The sequence below is a fragment of the Rhinoderma darwinii genome, chromosome 4 (genome assembly GCF_050947455.1).
Source record: "Rhinoderma darwinii isolate aRhiDar2 chromosome 4, aRhiDar2.hap1, whole genome shotgun sequence".
Lineage (NCBI taxonomy): Eukaryota > Metazoa > Chordata > Amphibia > Anura > Rhinodermatidae > Rhinoderma > Rhinoderma darwinii.
In genome coordinates, this window is record NC_134690.1 from 169,934,049 (window position 1) to 169,955,826 (window position 21,778).

The 21,778-nt window shown below is 40.2% G+C and overlaps 1 protein-coding gene across 3 annotated transcripts in view; it reads right to left on the reverse strand.

The window, feature by feature from the left end:
* Positions 1-863: 863 nt before the first annotated feature.
* Positions 864-21,778, reverse strand: part of ARMC9 (armadillo repeat containing 9) — a 190,469-nt gene continuing 169,554 nt past the window's right edge. For 2 of the 3 annotated variants that reach the window (XM_075861838.1, XM_075861840.1), the window contains 6 exons: positions 21,358-21,462; positions 16,315-16,430; positions 14,520-14,644; positions 12,108-12,234; positions 8,774-8,919; positions 864-1,602 (listed from right to left, as the gene is read on the reverse strand). In XM_075861838.1, the coding sequence (XP_075717953.1) occupies positions 1,580-1,602; positions 8,774-8,919; positions 12,108-12,234; positions 14,520-14,644; positions 16,315-16,430; positions 21,358-21,462 (642 nt within the window). In that variant the 3' untranslated portion in view covers positions 864-1,579. The remainder of the gene's footprint in view (positions 1,603-8,773; positions 8,920-12,107; positions 12,235-14,519; positions 14,645-16,314; positions 16,431-21,357; positions 21,463-21,778) is intronic. The other variant, XM_075861839.1, reaches the window with a different exon arrangement.

Genomic DNA, 21,778 nt, shown 5'->3' on the forward strand with positions numbered 1-21,778 from the left:
GTAGGTTACACTGCAGCGGTGACTGCGGTGTACAAGCACAAACTTACCATGAAGTCAATGTATGGAGTTTTATTATAGAAAGAATAGAATGATTATACTAAAATTAACTACAAGAAACTAAATTACCAGAGACAAAAGTTAAATTGTTACGTTTTGTTTTTTTTACAGGACATAGTTCTCCATTTTCAAAATATCCGTCCAAACTTGAGCCAACAAAGCAGCTAAGTGCTCTTGAGATTTCTTTTCCATCCTAAACAAAGCATTTGTAGGACTGATTAAAAATACAAGAAATTCCTGTCACTATGAAAGCTTATTTATATGGCGTCTGGGCAACTACTCTTCCCCAATCTCCTCTGGTTAAATGTTACATGTTTGTTTTGCTTTGTACTGTGTTAATGGAAAACTCTAGTAAAATGAATTATTTTTTTAAGCAGCTCCGTTTACTAAGCAGTGGCCCAAATACGTTTATGCTGCTGCTTAGTAACAGTGGACATGACCTAAAGTGATCATGTCAGATCTCCACGCTCTTGTGGAGAACCGGCATTGTACTGGAGTAGAAGCGCTGGTTCATACACATCAAAGTTCAGAGCTGCCAGCAGGGTGAGGAAGATGGCTCACAGCAAAAAGCACAGGATTGTGGTTACATGGTTTGTTTTTTATGGACGGTGTGCTGAAAGAGAGGGCCAGAAAAAGAACTAGCAGCACTTCCGAGAAGCCATCATTGGAAAAAATACCAGTGAAGAGCAACAGAACGGAAGCATTTTAAGTAACACGTGTCTTCATGTTTTACGAATAGCTACAAAGGAATAGGACTACTTAAATATTCTAAAAAAATAAAAATGAAACATACACTATAAATCACATTGAAAGTAAACTGAAAAAACATGTTTTATTATAAAATTATAGTGAATTTTATACAAAGTTAAATTGTATCTTAAGATATCACATCCAACACTTCACATAAATAAATAAATAGGTCCAATGAACTCTTTCATAATGATCGAGTCCAGAGGCTGAACCAACAGCTAGAACTAAACTGTACACGCCAATACCCAAAATCATTTCAAAGAAAAAAAAAACATTTTGAGAATCCAAATCCAGTTGTCAAATGTTCTTCCAGATCAGCATCGATCACTGAGGCAAACACTATTTTATTGTTTCAAAGTTTAACTCCATTAAAAATCTAAACATTCAGGTGTGACTGCTGTTAACTCCGATATCCCTGTTCCCATCAGGTCACACTCAAAAGCCAAGGAAGCCGAGATATGAGGAGTGGTCTGGGGAGATCCTCAACCTGTATTGCTGTATTAGCTGTTACAGTGGCATAGAGGCAAGCACAGGACAGCTAAAGGCAGCTCAACAGTGCGTGGACCCAATCAAACAACTCCTCATGTCTCAGCTTCTTGGACCCCTGTGAATGCAGGATATTGGGGTCACGCCTGAATTTTTAGGGTTTGAGTTGGGCTTTGAGCACCTGCTATTTTTAATTCAGGTTTCTAGAGACATTTTCACTGGCATAGTAATTAAAGTTACTTAAGTCGATGAAGAATTCTTAGCAATCCCATTGTATGGCTTATTCTCACTTCTTGTAGGACTGGCTACCTGCAAGATAAAGACAACAATACAGGTTTTGTGAGTTTTAAAATGTCTAACAGGCTGGAAATTACAAGCACCCAGTTGAGATGTCCTTATCCGCTTCCCGACCGCCCACTGTATATTCACGTCGGTGCTTGCTGGGCTCTGTGCAGCGCCAACGTGAATTCACGGTGGGTGTTAAAAGCGCGATCCGTGTGTCTCAGAGTAGCGCTGACACCCGGATCGTTCTGTTAACCCCTGCCTCTGGTCCCGGAGACAAGACCGAGACCTAATTGGTTCAGGTCCCGGTTATGTGATCGCAGGGAAAGTTTGTTGTAGCAACGAACTGGAAAGTTTGTTGCTACAACAAACTTTCCCAGGGACCGATTGCGGGTGCTGCAGTCTGTTATAAGGCAGAATCGGAGGCCATACAACGGCCCCCGGGTCTTCCATGCACAGCAGCCTATGAGAAGCAGCCGGAGGCAGGTCCTCATAAGCTTCCTGTCAGTGTGACTCTCAGTGTCACACTGACCGTTTATAATACATTACACTACCTAGGTAGTGTAATGTATTATAGCAGCGATCAGTGCTGCCAGTCTTCAAGTAAAACAAGTAAAAAATAAAGTAATAAAAATGTTTTCTAAAAGTTACAAAAACAAAAAATGCTTTTTTTCCTATAATAAGTCTTTTATTATAGTAAAAAAATGAAAATGTTAAAAAAAGTACACATATTTGGTATGACCGCGTTCACAACGACCCAAACTATAAAACTATAATATTATTTTTCCCCGCACGCTGAACAGCGCAAAAAAAATAATTAAAAAACAATGTCAGAATCACTATTTTTTGGTCATCAACCCTCCAAAAATGTAGAATAAAAAGTGATCAAAAAGTCGCATGTACCCTAAAATAGTACAAAAAAAAAAAACTACAACCCGTTCCGCAAAAAACAAGCCCTTACACAGCTTTTTGGACTGAAAAAAAAAAAAATTATGGCTCTCAGAATATGGTGACAAAAAATAAATAAATCGAAAAGTGATTTTATTGCGCAAACGCCACAAAACATAAAAAAACGATATACATCTGGTATCGCCGTAATCGTATCGACCCGCAGAATAAAGTAAAGTGTCATTTATAGCGCACGGTGAAAAATGTAAAGAAAAAAAGACAAAAAACGTTTGTCAGAATTTGTTTTTTTTTGTCACTTTGCTTGCCAAAGAAAAAATCTAATAAAAAGTGATTAAAAAATAAATAAAATCACATGCACCCTAAAATGGTACCAATGAAAAACTACAGATTGTCCCGCAACAAATAAGCCCTGGCACGACTCCGGTGAAGAAAAAATAAAAAAAGTTCTGGCTCTCAGAATATAGCGACAGAAATTGTGCAGTGTCCAAAAGCGGATAAGATCGGGCGCCATTTATCAGTGCGACATTGGCCACATATCTGCGGATTATTATTTATTTACCGAATTATTATAACCTCTTATTATGTCCTGATGTACTCTGCCCAATTTACACATACCCCCACATCATAAACTGAAATACCAGCAAAACCCCAAACAGAACAGTTACCAAGCAAACTCTGCGCTCCAAAAGCCAAATGGCGCTCCCTCCCGTCTGAGCCCCACAGCGTGCCCAAACACCAGCTTACGTCCACATATATGATATTTTATATCCGGGAGAACCCGCTCAACATTGTATGAGGTATTTGTCTTCAGTGGCACAAACTGGGACCAACATATTGTGCATTAAAATGGCATATCAGTGGAAAATTTTAATTTTCACTTTGAACCAACCGCTGCACATTAACGCCTTCGTGCACCCCGACTTAATAGCATGTCGTGGTGTGGGGGGTTATATATGGAGCGGGCTTATGCGCTGCGCCCGCGCCATATTCTGCAGGTGTCCGTCCGCTGTGTATTACAGCTGACACCCGGGACTAATGGACAGGAACAGCGATCGCGCTGTTACAGGAGCCTGTGAAAATGATATTATACTGCAATACATTAGTACTGCAGTGTATTGTACCAGCGACCTAATGATCGCTCGTTCCAGTCCCCTAAAGGGACTTTTGGGAGGTTTCCACTGTTTTGGTACCTCAGGGACTTTGCAAATGCGACATGACACCCGAAAACCATTCCAGCTAAATTTGAGCTCCAAAAGCCAAATACTGTTCCTTCCCTTATAGGTCTTGCCGTGGGTCCAAACAGCAGTTTATTATCACATATGGCATATTGCTGTAATCAGGACAAATTGCTTTACAAATTTTGGGGTGATTTTTCTCCTTTATTCATTGTAAAAATTAAAACATTTCTATGTTTTTTCAGAAAAAAGTAGATTTTCATTTTCACGGCCTAATTCTACTAAATTCAGCAAAAAAAACTGTGGGGTCAAAATACTAACTATACCCCTAGAAAAAATCCTTGAGGGTGTAGTCTACAAAATGGGGTCACTTTTGGGGGGGGGTTTCCACCGTTTTGCTCCCTCCAGGGCATTGCAAACGCGACATGGCACTGAAAACCAATCCAGCAAAATCTGCGCTTCAAAATCCAAATAGCGCTCCTTCCCTTCTGAGCTCTGCTGTGGGTCCAAACAGCAGTTTAGTACTACATATGGGGTATTGCTGTAATCGGGAGAAGTAGCTTTACAAGTTTTGGGGTGCTTTTTATTCTTTATTCCTTGCAAATATTTTTTTGTTTTTTCAGAAAAAAAGTAGATTTTCACTTTCACAGGCAAACTCCAATAAATATAGCAGAAGACCTGTGGGGTCAAGATGCTAACTATACCCCTAGATAAATTCCTTGAGGGGTGCAGTTTCCAAAACCGTGTCACTTTTGGGGGATTTCCACTGTTTTGGCACTACTAGACCTCTTCAAACCAGACATGGTGCCTAAAATATATTCTAAAAAAAGGAGGCCACAAAATCCACTAGGTGCTCCTTTGCTTCTGAGGCCGGTGTTTCAGTCCATTATCACACTAGAGCCACATGTGGGATATTTATAAAAACTGCAGAATCTGGGCAATAAATATTGAGTTGCATTTCTCGGGTAAAACCTGTGTTACAGAATTTTTTTTATTACAAATGAATTGCAGCAAAAAAAATAAAAATAATTTGTTAATTTCCCCTCTACATTGCTTTAATTCCTGTGAAACGTCTAAAGGGTTAAACAGGCTCTGTCACCAGATTTTGCAACCCCTATCTGCTATTGCATCAGATCGGCGCTGCAATGTAGATTACAGTAACGTTTTTATTTTTAAAAAACGAGCATTTTTGGCCAAGTTATGACCATTTTTGTATTTATGCAAATGAGGCTTGCAAAAGTACAACTGGGCGTGTTGAAAAGTAAAAGTACAACTGGGCGTGTATTATGTGTGTTACATCGGGGCGTGTTTACTACTTTTACTAGCTGGGCATTCTGATGAGAAGTATCATCCACTTCTCTTCAGAACGCCCAGCTTCTGGCAGTGCAGATCTGTGACGTCACTCACAGGTCCTGCATCGTGTCGGCACCAGAGGCTACAGTTGATTCTGCAGCAGCATCAGCATTTGTAGGTAAGTAGCTACATCGACTTACCTGCAAACGCCGATGCTGCTGCAGAATCATCTGTAGCCTCTGGTGCCGATGTGTCCTCGCTCGTCTGACACGATGCAGGGCCTGTGAGTGACGACACAGCGTGATCTCTTGAGAACACGGCTGTGTCTGCACTGCCAGAAGCTGGGCGTTGTGAAGAGAAGTGGATGATACTTCTATACACAACGCCCAGCTAGTAAAAGTAGTAAACACGCCCAGATGTACGCACATAATACACGCCCAGTTGTACTTTTACTTTTCAACACGCCCAGTTGCACTTTTGCAAGCCTCATTTGCATAACTACAAAAATGGTCATAACTTGGCCAAAAATGCTCGTTTTTTAAAAATAAAAACGTTACTGTAATCTACATTGCAGCGCCTATCTGCTGCAATAGCAGATAGGGCTTGCAAAATCTGGTGACAGAGCCTCTTTAAGAAACTTTCTGAATGCTGTTTTGAATACTTTGAGGGGTGCAGTTTTTAATATGGGGTGATTTATGGGGTCTATCTAGTACATAAGGCCCTCAAAGCCGCTTTAGAACTGAACTGGTCCCTGTAAAAATCGCCTTTTGAAATTTTCTTGAAAATGTGAGAAATTGCTGGTAAAGTACTAAGCCTTGTAACGTGCTAGAAAAATAAAATAATGTTCAAAAAACAATGCAAATATAAAGTAGACATATGGAATATGTGAAATAGTAACTATTTTGTGTGGAATTACTATCTGTTTTACAAGCAGATACATTTAAAATTAGAAAAATCATAATTTTTGCACATTTTCTCTAAATTTTGGTGTTTTTCACAAATAAGCAATGAATTTGACCACATTTTTCCACTAATATAAAGTACAATATGTCACGAGAAAACAATCTCAGAATCGCTTGGATAGGCAAAAGCATTCCAGAGTTACCACCACATAAAGTGACACGTCAGGTTTGAAAAAATGGGGCTGGTCCTGAAGGCCAAAATGAGCTCGGTCTTGAAAGGGTTAATGCTTTTTGTAACATGGAGTTAATAGCCTATTGCATCTGTAATAAGATGTCTTGCAATAAAAATTTAATTGTATTCGTTTTTATAGCAAACGGTCCTTTTACACGGAAAGATAGATTGCTAAAGGAGCGCCAATCACGGATATCAGCACGCTATTTATATTCCCAATACGGTCGTGCGATCGATTGTCATTTGTACTCATGCGGTTTTCATTACAAACAGGCAAATGCCTGTTTACACGAGTGGATGTCAGCTTAACAGATGCGAGTAACGACAAACGAGCAAATGATTCGCTCGCTGCACATGTTTACGCTGAACAATGATTAGGAACATACGTTTACGCGATTATCACCCCATGTAAAAGGCCCTTAACCCCTTAATGACCGGGCCATTTTGCACGTTAATGAGCAAGGATTATTTTTTGTTTTTTCACGGTCGCATTCCAAGAGTCGTAACTTTTTTTTTATTCCGTTGACATCGCCGTATAAGAGCTTGTTGCGGGACGAGTTGTATTTTGTAATTGTACCATTTTTAGATGCTTACAATATATCGATTAACTTTTATTAACTTTATTTTAGGAGAGAATTGAAAATAAGCAGCTATTCCAGCATTAATTTTCACGTTATAAATTTACGCCGTTTACTATGCAGCGTAAATAACATGTTCACTTTATTCTATGGGTCGGCACGATTACGGAGATATCAAATATGTAAAGGTTTTATGTTTTTCCTACGTTTGCACAATAAAAAGCCTTTTAGAAAAAAATTACTTGTTTTTGCATCGCCGCATTCCAAGAGCCGTAACGTATTTATTTTTCCGTCTGTGGCCGTATGGGGGCTTGATTTTTGCGGGACAATGTGTAGTTTTCATTAGTACTATTTTGGGGTACATAGGACTTAGATTAATTTTTATTTTATTTTTTATGGGGGGGAACGGGAGAAAAGAGAGAATTTTGCCATTGTTTTTTGTGTTTTTTTTGGACGGTTTAATTAATGTGTTCATTTTATTGTTCAAGTTGTTACGATCGCGGGGATACCATATATGTGTATGTGTTATTTGTTTTGACACTTTTACTAAATAAAACCACATTTTGGGCAAAAAAAGTTGTTTTATTTGATTTTCACTGTAATTATTATTTATTTGTTTTTCACCAACTTTAACTGATTGACATTTTTTTTTTTAGTCCCACCAGGGGACTTCACTATGCGATGTGCCGATCGCATATATAATGCTTTGGTATACTTAGTATACCAAAGCATTATTGCCTGTCAGTGTAAAACTGACAGGCAATCTATTAGGTCATGCCTCCGGCATCGCCTAACAGGCAGATGCTGAAGGCAGACCTGGGGGTCTTTGTTAGACCCCCCCCCGCTGCCATGGAAACCCGACGGCGACCCGCGATTTGTTTGCGGGGGCGCCGATGGGGTGACAGAGGGAGCTCCCTCCCTCTGTCAAACACATTAGATGCCGCTGTCACTATTGACAGCGGCATTTAATGGGTTAAACTGCCGGAATCGGAGCGCGCTTCGATTCCGGCAGTTGCAGCAGGAGCCAGGCTGTGTATAACAGCCGTGCTCCTGCCGCTGATCGCGTGGGTACAGTCTCAGTACCCGCGCCATCACAGGACGGATATATCCATCCTCCTGCGCGAACTAGCAGCTGCAGAGGACAGATATATCCGTCCTTCGGCGTTAAGAGGTTAAGGTAAGAATTGTGTGTAGACAGACTTATTAGAATTATTTTATCACTTCAGAGCCTTACAACAATAATAGCAAAGCGATTATTTAGTGTAAAACCCGATCATATACAAGAAGTCAATGCCCATTCTAGACATGTTAACGCCTGCAAATATTAGATTAGGTAGAAGCATTGGTTTTGTCAGTGAACAAAATACTAGAACTGAACCAGATCTCGGTCTGCAGCCGGACTGGCTTTTTATGTAGCTTTGTTCTTGAAAATGTTGGCCCATGTGACACATATTGCTACATGCTGTATATAATATATTCTGCGCAATACTGCTTTGGGGAAAGAGTTCAATATTAACAGCCTGTCCAATTTTCTCTCTGCAATATCCTCTTTACACTGTGCCAAGTAGTACAGTCAAGTCGGAAACATGTGTCCTAGGCTGATGACCCAGATGAACAGGATGCACATTAAATTACATTTCAGACAGAGGTCTATGGCCTGTAAAAAGTGCCATGTATAATGGCTATGTAACTTCCAATATATTTTGTTACAACATATATACCTTTGACTGGATAAAGCTATGTTCACACCTGTATTGTTATATTCCGTTGTTCCGCCCAGTCAGAGGAGCAGAACAAGAATGTCAGAAGCAACGTTTCCGTTGCATGATTGACATCAATGGCAGCCGACGGGGCTCATTGACTTTAATGGGCTCTGTTGGCTTTCTGTTGGGGTGTCCGTGGTTTTACCGGAGACAATAGAGCAGCATGCTGCGCTATGATCTCCAATAATCTCGGCCGGATCTGCTATGGAGGCCCCTAACAGAGCCTCTGAGGCAGATGTGAACGAGGCCTAAAACAACAACCCCATCCCTTAAAATATAGATCAATGGCAGAACATTGCAAAAAATAATAGAATCAAGTTTTTAATCTGTCCCCTGGAATTCTTACTTTGTCTGCTGTGAGTAGTGGATCCAGCTGAACTGGGTCGACTTTGTTGTGGTCCAGACTGTGAAAACTGAGGGGCAATAGTAGGGGTCTTAGCCTTGCGTGGGCTGGCATTCTGAATTTCAGGACTTCGTGGGAGCCAACTTCTGCTATAGGACAGAATAATAGAGAAGGCCAGGGGTCAACAATGTGTTTAATATGTCTAGCAATGTACAGTATTGAGTATTAAATAACGACTGGACTGACTGTTTCACATTTGTTGGTTCAGGTCCACTGTGCATTAACAACACAAACATTTTCTCACTCCTGCCTTGGTGGACAATAGCAACAGCCTTTGCCGCTATCCTTCATAGTCAAGGATGTGGTGTGTTGAGATGACTAATTGTATCTGGCTGATGAACTGGAGTGGAAATATAGCTAAGCAGTGAAGTATCATAGTTTAATTTAATAAGGGAGAGACAAAGTGTCTCTCTTTTATTACATTAGACTGTGCTACTTCACTGCTTCGCTGTATTTCCACTCCAGTTCATCAGCCAGATACAATTAGTATCTGACTATAAACATCGTAGGGAATTTAGTTAGACTGGCGTTTCACATGCCAGTCTTAAAAGGAAACAAACTTGTGTAAGATGCACACATTCTTAAAATGGACACCTCTTCAGCTGCCCATGTGCCACTAAGCAAGATCTACGACAGACAGTTTCTGACATAGATTTACTCTATCATTTACCCCAGTTTCTGGCGAAAATTACATTACACCGCGTTCCAAATTATTATGCAAATGTTATTTTTCGCTGATTTTCCTAAATAGTCGATGCAAATGACAGTCAGTATAATCTTCAAGCCACCAACCGTTGGAGTATAATGCGAATTTTATTGAACAAATCTCCTAATAACAGATTTTTTTTTAGAAGTAAAAAAAACTCAAGATGCACTGTTTCAAATTATTATGCACAACAGAGATCAAAACATTTTAAAGGTTGTAAAGAGAACTAAAATGGTAATTTGTTGAATTTGCAGCATCAGGAGGTCATATTTACAGAAATCAAAAGCTCTTTCAATCAAAAAAAACTCAGCAGGCCAAGTTACATGTTAACATAGGACCCCTTCTTTGATATCACCTTCACAATTCTTGCATCCATTGAATTTGTGAGTATTTGGACAGTTTCTGCTTGAATATCTTTGCAGGATGTCAGAATAACATCCCAGAGCTTCTGTTTTGATGTGAACTGCCTCCCACCCTCATAGATATTTTGCTTGAGGATGCTCCAAAGGTTCTCAATAGGGTTGAGGTCAGAGGAACATGCGGGCCACACCATGAGTTTCTCTCCTTTTATGCCCATAGCAGCCAATGACACAGAGGTATTCTTTGCAGCATGAGATGGTGCATTGTCATGCATGAAGATAATTTTGCTACGGAAGGCACGGTTCTTCTTTTTGTACCACGGAAGAAAATGGTCAGTCATAAACTCTACGTACTTTGCAGAGGTCATTTTCACACCGTCAGGGACCCTAAAGGGGCCTACCAGCTCTCTCCCCATGATTCCAGCCCAAAACATGACTCCGCCACCTCCTTGCTGACGTCGCAGCCTTGTTGGGACATGGTAGCCATTCACCAACCATCCACTACTCCATCCATCTGGACCATCCAGGGTTGCACGGCACTCATCAGTAAACACGGTTTGAAAATGAGTCTTCATGTATTTCCAAGCCCACTGCAACCGTTTCTGCTTGTGAGCATTGTTTAGGGGTGGCCGAATAATAGCTTTATGCACACTTGCAAACCTCTGGAGGATCCTACACCTTGAGGTTCGCGGGACTCCAGAGGCACCAGCGGCTTCAAATACCGGTTTGCTGCTTTGCAATGGCATTTTAGCAGCTGCTCTCCTAATCCTATTAATTTGTCTGGCAGAAACCTTCCTCATTATGCCTTTATATGAACGAACCCGTCTGTGCTCTGAATCAGCCACAAATCTTTTCACAGTACGATGATCATGCTTAAGTTTTCTTGAAATATCCAATGTTTTCATACCTTGTCCAAGGTATTGCACTATTTCATGCTTTTCGGCAGCAGAGAGATCCTTTTTCTTTCCCATATTGCTTGAAACCTGTGGCCTGCTTAAAGGGATTGTGTCGCTAGAAAAATATATATTTTTTTTAAGTTAAACTGTTAGTATATAAATGATTGCACATTGTTCTAATTTTTTTATTTTTTTTCACAAGTCAGGAAATATTATAAATTAGATTCTAATTTATAACATTTCCATGTGCTGGTCACTAGAGGGAGCAATTCCCAAAATTGCAGCATTGGCATGTGGTAAAGCAAGCTCATTGCTTTATGCTGCAAAATTGGAGAAGACACACTCGCTCTAGTGTCCTCACACAATCCCCCCTCCTTTATCCTGGTTCGTGCCAGGAGAAAGGAGGGGGTTGAATGTTCAAACCTCCTACACTGTGTGCCGCCATTTTTTGAGCGAATGCACAGTGTAGGAGGATTAGATACAGTGGCAATCGCACAGTATAACACGAACATAAATTACCTGCTCCTGCCGCCGTCACTGCCTCCGCTCCTAGTCCTTGCTTCTGAACATATGGATGGAAGCCGCGACCGGAAGTAGTCATCTTACTGTCCGGCCGCGGCGACATGAAAATGGCGCCGGATGTCGCTCGGCCGAAGACCTTCCTTTTGGACTGTGTGGGAGCCCACACAGACGGCGTATGCTGCAGAGAATGGAACGGCTCCCGTTCGCATTCTCTATGGGACTGTATGTGCCGTATTCCATCTCTGTATGTGTCGTTAATTGACACATACAGAGATGAAAAAAAAATGGCAGCCCCCATAGAGAAGTAAAAGAAAGAAAAAAAAAGTAAAACACAAATAAATAAAATTTATTTTAACCTACTAAAAGCAAAAACATAAAAAAAAATTTTTTCGTGACACCTTCCCTTTAATAATGTGGAACGTCCTTCTTAAGTAGATTGAGATTGAGATTGATTACAATGATCCAAAGAGCCCTAAGACACAATACCATCCATGAGTTTAATTGGAAAACTAATAATTAAAATGTTTATGACACTTAAATCCAATGTGCATAATAATTTGGAACACAGTGTAAATGTGCCGGGCTTTGGTGGCCTTGTCCATTACATTAACCTCTACACACTTTTATTTTTTTTTAAAGAAAAGTGCAGAGAGCGGCAGCAATTTTCATGACTTGAAACATTAGCAACTTTTCTAGGCCAGGAGACGGACTTCAAAAAGTTGTTAAGTTCCCCCCAATTTAACCACAGTTCAGACAATACTGGAGAGAGAAGATTTCCTAGCTGGTATAGTTACCTGTTAATGTGCCCATTGCTTTTGTCCAAACTCAAATCCAGAATTCGAGGGGAAGCAGGAGATACAGGTCCCTGATGATCTGACCGAGCACTTGGAGAAAAAAGGCGAGATGATTCGGTGTCAATGGCTAAAAGGAAGGAAGATGAAACAAATAAATGTGTAGTCAATGTCCGGAGAGAGAAATTATACTGGAGGATGTGCCCACAAAACAGTTCATTCTAGTTTGTTAAAAGAAAGCCTCAGACACGTATTCATCTAGCACATGGAAACACGTTTGGCTATACCGGATTTTTTCCAACCACATACTACTATACATCAATACTATTATTACATGAGATAAAATACACACATATACAGTATGAAAATTATAATATATATATATATATATACATACACATACATACATACATACATACATACATACATACATATACATACATACATACACACACATAAAGAGAGAGTAAACAATCACTGGGTAAAGTAGTTGATGGCCGATATGAGTCATTGATGTAAGTAACTGGAGTTCGGGTCCTGGTCTTATGGGTGAATGAATATGTAAGAAGGTGGCGCCATACTCCATGCCTGGTGTTGTCTACCTGTGTCTAGAGAGACTAATAAAGAAGATTGCCAGAGAGCAGTGTGGGGTGTTGCAGAAAGACCAGACTGGGAGTGCAAAGCCTGAATTTACCAGGGTGCAAAGATCAAGCACATTTGGACTGAACCTACAAAGCTTGGCGAGAAGCCCTGAACTTGAGTTGTATGTTATCCTGAAACTAAGGACCTTTTATTTTCTACATTTCCTGCTAAAGCGAAGTCTGTTTAAATTGCGGTTTGTGACCGTGCACAATAAACTCTGGATTTGCCAGTTTCTGCCTGATTCAGGTTTGTTGTAGGTAGATACTTTTTGTTGCTTGCACAAACACCTAGAGATAGAGCATTCATCGCTGGTAGTTTCCTGTTACACAGGAAGCACGTCTTATTTCCCGGTTGGTCTGGAGACTATTCGGAGTAAATTTCCTTGAACATCTGCATGTGAATGCCACCAGCTGCAAGGTCATATGGAGGACACAAAGAAGTTTCCACAGGGTATACAGATGACCACGTAATACAAAAAAAAATGTCACAGCATAATGCTCACAAAACATCCAGTAATAAGGTCACAACGTGAAGGGAGCCGTTGGATGGTTTGCATAGATCATATCACGCACTGTGCCTTGTTCCGTTTTCCAAAATATATTTTCACATTGAATATGAAGTCTGCATGCTGGTTATAATGCCGCAATTCCCAAAGTGTGTGTTCCTGCTCCTATGTAGAGCATTATGGCATTAAGGCCAAGAGGTTACGATACATAAATCAGCAGCAAGCCTTAAAGAGGCTCTGTCACCACATTATAAGTGGCCTATCTCCTACATAATGTGATCGGCGCTATAATGTAGGTGACAGCAGTGTTTTTTATTTAGAAAAACGATCTATTTTTACCACGTTATTAGCGATTTTAACTTTATGACCAATCAGCGTCATGCACTTCTCTCCTTTCATTTACACAGCGCATAGGGATCCTGCTAGATCAGTACGTGCTGTCTTATACTGACATATTAACATTACTGCAGTGTATAGACAGTGAATCTCGTTGTAACCTGTCATTTACAGCGTGATCTCGCGAGATTACGCTTGGCTCTACTGTAAATACCACAGAAACGTTACCGAAGTGTCGGGATAGTGAATTAGTTCAATGCTGGATCCTACCATCCCCAGGTATATATGTAGGCTTAGTCCCAGTTCTGGGTGTATGTGCAGCATAGTTTCCCACCTTACAGAGGTCGCCTTGTCGTGGAAGGTGGGCAAACACTTTTTGATCAAAATGTGCACTAAGAACCTCCCTATTATAAGTAGATTTAGCTTTAGTGCATATTTATTTATATTTAGTGGTTTAGGTGGCATTAGTGTCGCAGTGTGCTGTCGCCATTCTTTTTCTGCGGGATTGTGAATAGACATCCCATCCTGGCTGGAAGGAATGTCTATTCACTTCAGTAACGTTAATGTGTCAGTATAAGACAGCACATAGCGCATAGTGACACTGCGTTATTCACTGACTAAATTAATGGAGAGAAGTGTAGGACGCTGATTGGTCACTGATTAGACCAAGGGGGCGTTGTAAAGAGAAAAGTGTAGGACGCTGGCCAAAGTAAAAACACGCCCAGTTGGGCATTAAGAAAGTAATTAGCATAAAGCTAAAATCGCTCATAAAGTGGTAAAAATAGATTGTTTTTCTGAATAAAAACACTGCTGTCACCTACATTATAGCACCGATCACATTATGTAGAAGATAGGGCACTTATAATTTGGTGAAAGAGCCTCTTTAACGGAAAAATAATTAATTAATTCTCGGCATAGTTATCTGCGCTTACATGTAGATGATGCAGAAAAATCAGCAGTGCCAGGGCGGCTTCCACTTCGTGTAGGCGGTCTTGATGACAATTTCAGGACTCTGATAGAGCTTGAAGGATTTGCTTGTGAGGTTATGTTTTCTGACCTAGTAACAAAGCACAACGTAAAAGTAAACTAAACAGCCAACAGGATATTCAAAGGCATCATGAAGGATGGATAAAACAGTACAGGGCTGTGTCTGTGTTATGGATGTCCAATATAAAATATATGGATACATGCACATTGTCCTTTGATGAAGCTAATAGCTATTAAAACATGATGCTGCTTTTACACCGTATATGCTATAAAAACAAGTCCTTCGCAATCGGTCACAGACCCCTCATAGTGATTTAAAGGGAACCTGTCAGGGGGTACATGCTGTCTGATCTGTGGGCAGCATATTATAGAGCAGGTGGAGCAGAGCGGATTAATATACACAGAACGGCCACTTTATGATTGGAGCTTCCCTGTATGGAAATCAGACATGTGACCCCCGGAGCGCAGCATAAAATCAAGTGAGCAAGTTTTTGGTTAATCAATTTCAGTGTAAATCCACATTAGGATAAAATAAATCGCGCGATCTAAGCAACTTCGAACGAGGCATGGTCATTGGTCCTAGGCTAGCCAGGGTGAGCATTTAAAAAACTGCCAACCTAGTTTGGTTTTTCGTACAACAGTGTCGAGAGTATACCTAGAATGGTGTGATTTAGGAAAAAGATCCAGCGAAAGGGGCTTCTGTGGACATAAGAAACTAGTCGACGAAAGGGCTCAGAGGAGAATGTCAAGATTTGTTCTGACAAACAGACGGGGTACAGTCAATCAAATTGCAGCCGAATAGATGGTGCTCCGACTAACTCGTCCTAACGCACAACTCGTCGTTCCTTAACATGGATGGGTTATAGAAGTAGACGATCAGTTCGAATGAAATTGCGGTGTAAGGGAAATAGAAAGGCAAGACTCCTGTGGGCTAAAGAATGCAAAAATTGGATCACCGAGCAGTGGCAAAACATTGCCTGTCCGATGAATCCAAAATTTGGCGCAAGCAGCTTGAATCGATAAACCCTTCCTGTCAGGTGTCAACAGTTCAGGCTGGTGGAGGTGGTGTGAGGAATGTTTTCTTAGCACACCAGGGGTCTTCTGATACCTGTGAGTGGACATTTGAACAGTAGGGTTTACCTAAGCATTGTGGGTGACCAAGTTCATCCCTTCATGGCAGCTGTGTACCCTATGGCAGTAGGACACTTTAGCGGCAACTGCGAGAAGCTATCCAGTATACATGGGCTGATATTCCTGAAGAACAATTTCAACACCTAGTGGAATCTAAGCCACAACTAATTGCTGCGATTCTGAAGGCCAAAGGAGGTCCAACACGCTACTAGATGGGTGTCTCTAAGTGGCCATTAAGTGTACATAGCTCCGTGCGAAAAGATTCAGGACAACCTGTATTTAATGAATACCATCTTAACCATTGACTCACAATCTTCCCTGTATATGTGTGAATGTACATGTCAATCCACTGAGTAGGACCACCGACTGGACTCAAACAGTCAACAGGGATTTAGATGAATAAAATATAGGTTTCCTGAATCTTTTCGCACAAGCTATATATCAATCTGCTCAGCTCCTCCTGCTCTATCACATGCTGCACGCAGATCGGACAACACGTACACACGATACGTTCCCTTTAACTACATGCCTTCTTATAATGCTGCTAAAACGAAGCAATTTGTTACTACAGTGTTGGAAGAAGGTTCATATCAGACATGGAATACATACACTGTATACCCAGCTCGGTGAGTGCTGGGGGTTACAGGTCTCTGGAGTGGCTCATCAATGCTCTGCAGTATACCAGGGAACATTCTTTTCTTTACTTTCAGTGTATGGGTCATGATCTGCAGAGAAAGATAAAATGTATGGATGCTTTTTACTCAAAGAGCTATGAATCTTTTTTTATTAAACATTTATTCAAAACCAATAAATTAACACATTCATCAGCGTCTGTTTTTGAATTATTTATATTTCATTCATAAAGTTTCTGCTATTCATCTTTAAAGAGGCTCTGTCACCACATTATAAGTGGCCTATATTGTACATGATGATCGGCACTGTAATGTAGATTACAGCAGTGTTTTTTTATTTAGAAAAACCATCATTTTTGACGGAGTTATGACCTATATTAGCTTTATGCTAATGAGTTTCTCAACGGACAACTGGGCATGTTTTACTATATGGCCAAGTGGGCGTTGTACAGAGGACTGTATGACGCTGACCAATCAGCGTCATACACTCCTCTCCATTCATTTACTCAGCGATATAGCTAAATTGGCCCACTTGGTCATATAGTAAAACACGCCCAGTTGTCCGTTGAGAAACTCATTAGCATAGAGCTAATATAGGTCATAACTCCATCAAAAATGATCGTTTTTCAAAATAACTGTCTGATCGCTGGGGGCCCCACCGCTGGGACCCCCACCAATTGCAAGAACGGGGGTACCAAACTCCCTGTTCCTCCTAACTGCTCGACTGCAGTGAGGAAGACTTTAAATAGAACGGTGGTCGATCTTGCAAGCTGCTGCTCCATTCAAAGTCTATGGGAATGAAGGAAACAGCAGAGTACAAACTGGACTGTTTCCATCAGTCCCATAGACATTGAATGGAGCGGAGGGCGCATGGACTGCAGCTCTATTGAAGCCCCCAGCGATCAGAAAACTATCACCTATCTTGTGGATAGGTGGTAACTGTGGATTCTGGGACAACCCCTTTAAAATAAGTCTTTGCTAAGAGGGGAGAGGAATTATGAGAACTGTAGTCCTTTATATGGTAATCCCCACCCACAGAAAGCCCTAGCAAAATCAAAACAACATTGCTGCACAGAGCTGGGCAACATAAAAATGAAAAATGACAACTTTTTAACTAAAAAACAAAACAAAAACAACCCTTTAAACATACCGAAAAAACTAAAATTGCCATGCAAGTGCCTTTAACCCCTTGAGGACCAAGCTCATTTTGGCCTTCAGGACCAGCCCAATTTTTTTTAAATCTGACATGTCACTTTATGTGGTAATAACTTTGGAATGCTTTTACCTAGCCAAGCGATTCAGAGATTGTTTTCTCGTGACATATTGTACTTTATGTTAGTGGAAAAATTTGGTTGATAAATTCATTGCTTATTTGTGAAAAACACCAAAATCTAGAGAAAATTTGAAGCAATTATGATTTTTCTAATTTTAAATGTATCTGCTTGTTAAACAGATAGTAATACCACACAAAATAGTTACGAATTAACATTTCCCATATGTCTACTTTATGTTTGCACTGTTTTTTGAACGTCCTTTTATTTTTCTAGGACGTTACAAGGCTTAGAACTTTAGCAGAAATTTCTCACATTTTTAAGACAATTTCAAAAGGCTATATTTTCAAGGACGAGTTCAGTTCTGAAGTGGTTTTGAGGGCCCTATAAATTAGAAACCCCCCCATAAAACACCCCATTTTGAAAACTGCACCCTTAAAACACTTTCTGAATGCGGTTTTGAAAACTTTGAACCCTTTAGGCGTTTCAGAGGAATCTATGCAATGTAGAGGTGAAATTGACAAATTTCATTTTTTTTGCCAAAATTCATTTGTAGTACATTTTTTTTTCTGTAAGGCTGGGTTCACACGACCTATTTTCAGACGTAAACGAGGCGTATTATGCCTCGTTTTACGTCTGAAAATACGGCTCCAATACGTCGGCAAACATCTGCCCATTCATTTGAATGGGTTTGCCGACGTACTATGCCGACGACCTGTCATTTACACGTCGTCGTTTGACAGCTGTCAAACGACGACGCGTAAAAGGACTGCCTCGTCAAAGAAGTGCAGGACACTTCTTTGAACGTAATTTGAGCCGTTTTTCATTGAATTCAATGAAGAACAGCTCAAATATACGGCCGTCAATGACACCTCGCAAAATGCGAGGAGGAGCATTTACGTCTGAAACGACGGAGCCGTTTTCTCCTGAAAACAGTCTGTCTTTTCAGATGTAAAAGCCAGTTCTCGTGTGCACATACCCTTACACAGAAGGTTTTACCCGAGAAATACATCTCAATATTTATTGCCCAGATTCTGCAGTTTTTTAGAAATATCCCACATGTGGCCCTAGTGCGCTAATGGTCTGAAACACAGGCCTCAGGAGCAAAAGAGCACCTAGTGGATTTTGGTGCCTCCTTTTTATTAGAATATATTTTAGGCACCATGTCAGGTTTGAAGAGGTCTTGTGGGGCCAAAACTATGGAAACCCCCCAAAAGTGCGCCCATTTTTTTTAATTTTTTTTTAAACTACACCCCTCAGGGAATTTATCTAGGGGTATAGTTAGCATTTTGACCCCATTGGTTTTTTGCTAAATTTATTTGAATTCGTTTGTGAAAATGAAAATCTCCTTTTTTTCTGGAAAAACTTAGAATTTTCTAATTTTTATAAGGAATAAAGGAGAAAAAGCACCTCAACATTTGTAAAGCAATTTCTCCTGATTACGGAAATACCCCAAATGTGGTAATAAACTGCTGTTTGGACGCACGGTAGGGCTCAGAAGAAAAGGAGTGCCATTTGGATTTTGCAGCTCAGATTTTGCTGTATTGGTCTCTGGGGGCCATGTCGCATTTGCAGAGACCCTGAAGTATCAGTACTATAGAAATTCCCCAGGTGTGATCTAATTTTGGAGACTATACCCCTGAAAGAATTAAATTAGAGGTGTAGTGAGCATGTTGATCCCTCAGGTGTTTTATAGATTTTATTAGAATTTGGCCAAGAAATTGAAAAATTATTTTTTTTACAATAACATGTAGATTTAGCTCCGAATTTTTCATTTCCACAAGGAATACAGGAGAAAAGACACCCCAAAATTTGTTACACAACTTCTCCTGAGTAGGGAAATACCCCATATGTGGTTGCAAACTGTTATTTGGACACACGGCAAGGGTCTAAAGGTAAAAAGAACAATTTAGTTTTTGGAGTTGAATAATGAATAATAAAATTAATTATCCATGGATAGTGACGTACGCTTTGAGCCAATCCTTTATGCACAGGCCGGATTTTTGGGTGCAGTAGTCGCACTTCTAAAGGGTGTCCGTGGTATTGTACAAAATATCCGCACTCCAGCATTGCCTAATCTTTGACTTCTTCACTAGCCCCATATGTAGCACAGAATGTCAGTTTCCGATGCATTTACAGGGTCTATCAGTGCGGGCTAGCAAATGATGACGTGAGATTTTAGGTGAAGAACTGCTGCACATAAAAATTAGCCTGGGCCGTCATTTTGCATTATTGCGTTCCGAGAGTCATAACTTTTCATTTTTCCGTTGACGAGCTATGCGAGTGCTTGATTTTCATGGGACGAGCCGTAGTTTTTATTAGTATAATTTTGGGGTACATGCGATTTTTCTGATTCGTTTTTAGTCAAATTTTTGGGAGGTAAGGAGACCAAAAAACAGAAATTCTCTAACTTTTTTTTATACATTTCTCTGTGCAGTATAAACAGCGGTTTGATACGATTATGGCAATACCAAATTTATATTGTTTTTATAGGTTTTACTACTTTTACACAATAAACACTTTTTTCTAATTAAAATAATGTTTTAGTGTCACCATATCATGAGAGCCATAACTTTAATTTTTTTGTTGACAGCTGTTTGAGGGCTTGTTTTTTGCGTGACAAACTGTAGTTTTTATTGGTAGCATTTTGGGGTGCTTGCGACTTTTTATTCCATTTTCTTGGAAACGTGACCAAAAAAGGAAATTCTGCCATTGTTTTTCATTTAATTTTTTTACTGTGTTTTTTTACGGTGATAAATAATATGATATTTTTATAGGTCAGGCTGATACAAACGCGGAGATTTATGTATAGATTTTAATTTGTTTCTAATTATAAAGGGCTTGATCAGGGAAACAGGGCGATTATTGTTTTTATTACATAAAACGTTTATTCATCGAAAACTTTTTTCTTAACTTTTTTTCACTTTTTTTTTTTTTATACACTTACTAGGGAACTTGAAGATCCTGGGCAGGACCTAATAGGATTCCATACCTGGCAACCAGGAAGCCATTGCTAGGCTTCCTGGTTGCCATAGCAACCATCGGCACCCTGCAACTTTTCAACAGGGTACAGAGGGAGCCCCCTCCCACTGTGTCAATCACTTAAATACCACTGTCGCCATTGACAGCGGCATTTAAGGGGTTAAACGGCGGTGATCGGATAACTGATCGCCGCCGTTGCAGTGGGATGTCGGCTGTATATTACAGCCGACACCCGCTTAAGATGAAGCGTGCACAGCTCCTGTGCCCGCTTCATCCCCAGGCCGTTACTGTACGCACATTTGCAGGAAGGCACCGCTAAAAAGGACGTACAGTAACGCCATTTGCGGGAAGGGGTTAATATGGTTGGGGGCTCAATGGTTTAATTATAGTTTGGGGAGCAAAGTAATCGGATGAGGAAGTGAAAATATGGTTACTTAGACGATAAATTCTTACAGGCAGGAATAATATCAGGCATGAAAGAAAACCGATCCTACACATTTCAGCTTCGGAAAAGCAATTCGCTGTAAATTCCACTCTCCAAAAACTATGGTTGGACACCGACTGACCACATTACAACAGGTGTGAACAGCTATGACGCTGAAAATCTCCCTCTCAGCGCAGTAAGGACCATGTATAATGGACCCACTACTGTACTGCTATTTGTGAGAGATCTATAATTCAATGCTTAACATGGGTGATTGTCGTTTAACTCTTTAGAGATGCACGAATACTCAACAAGTTCTAATACTGCAGATGATGATACATACTCCAAGATACTCTATAGTCAGAAGCTTTTCCCCAGTTAGTTCTCCAGGCTGAGGTTGAACAACCTCATCTTTGTCTAGGTCAGCTTCCAGAACATCTTGTTCTTCCTGAATAAAAAACAGAAGACACTATAGAATGGCAGTAGGAAAAACACATTAGACTCATTTATGAAAAGTTATTTCACAAGGAAAAATGTAAAATGCAATAATGGTAGTTTGTAACATTTACATCAAGACGTTTCCTATGATAGCCTCGTGTGTCAAATGTGGGTGAAATATAGAACAGGAATTAATGATCATGCGTAAAGCTCACCCCTAAAAAGTCTCATACAAATTCTGTTGATAATTGTGTTAACACATAATTGCGCTAATGTTACCCCACTTGCACCATTCTTTCTGAACAACACTTTCATACATAAGACTT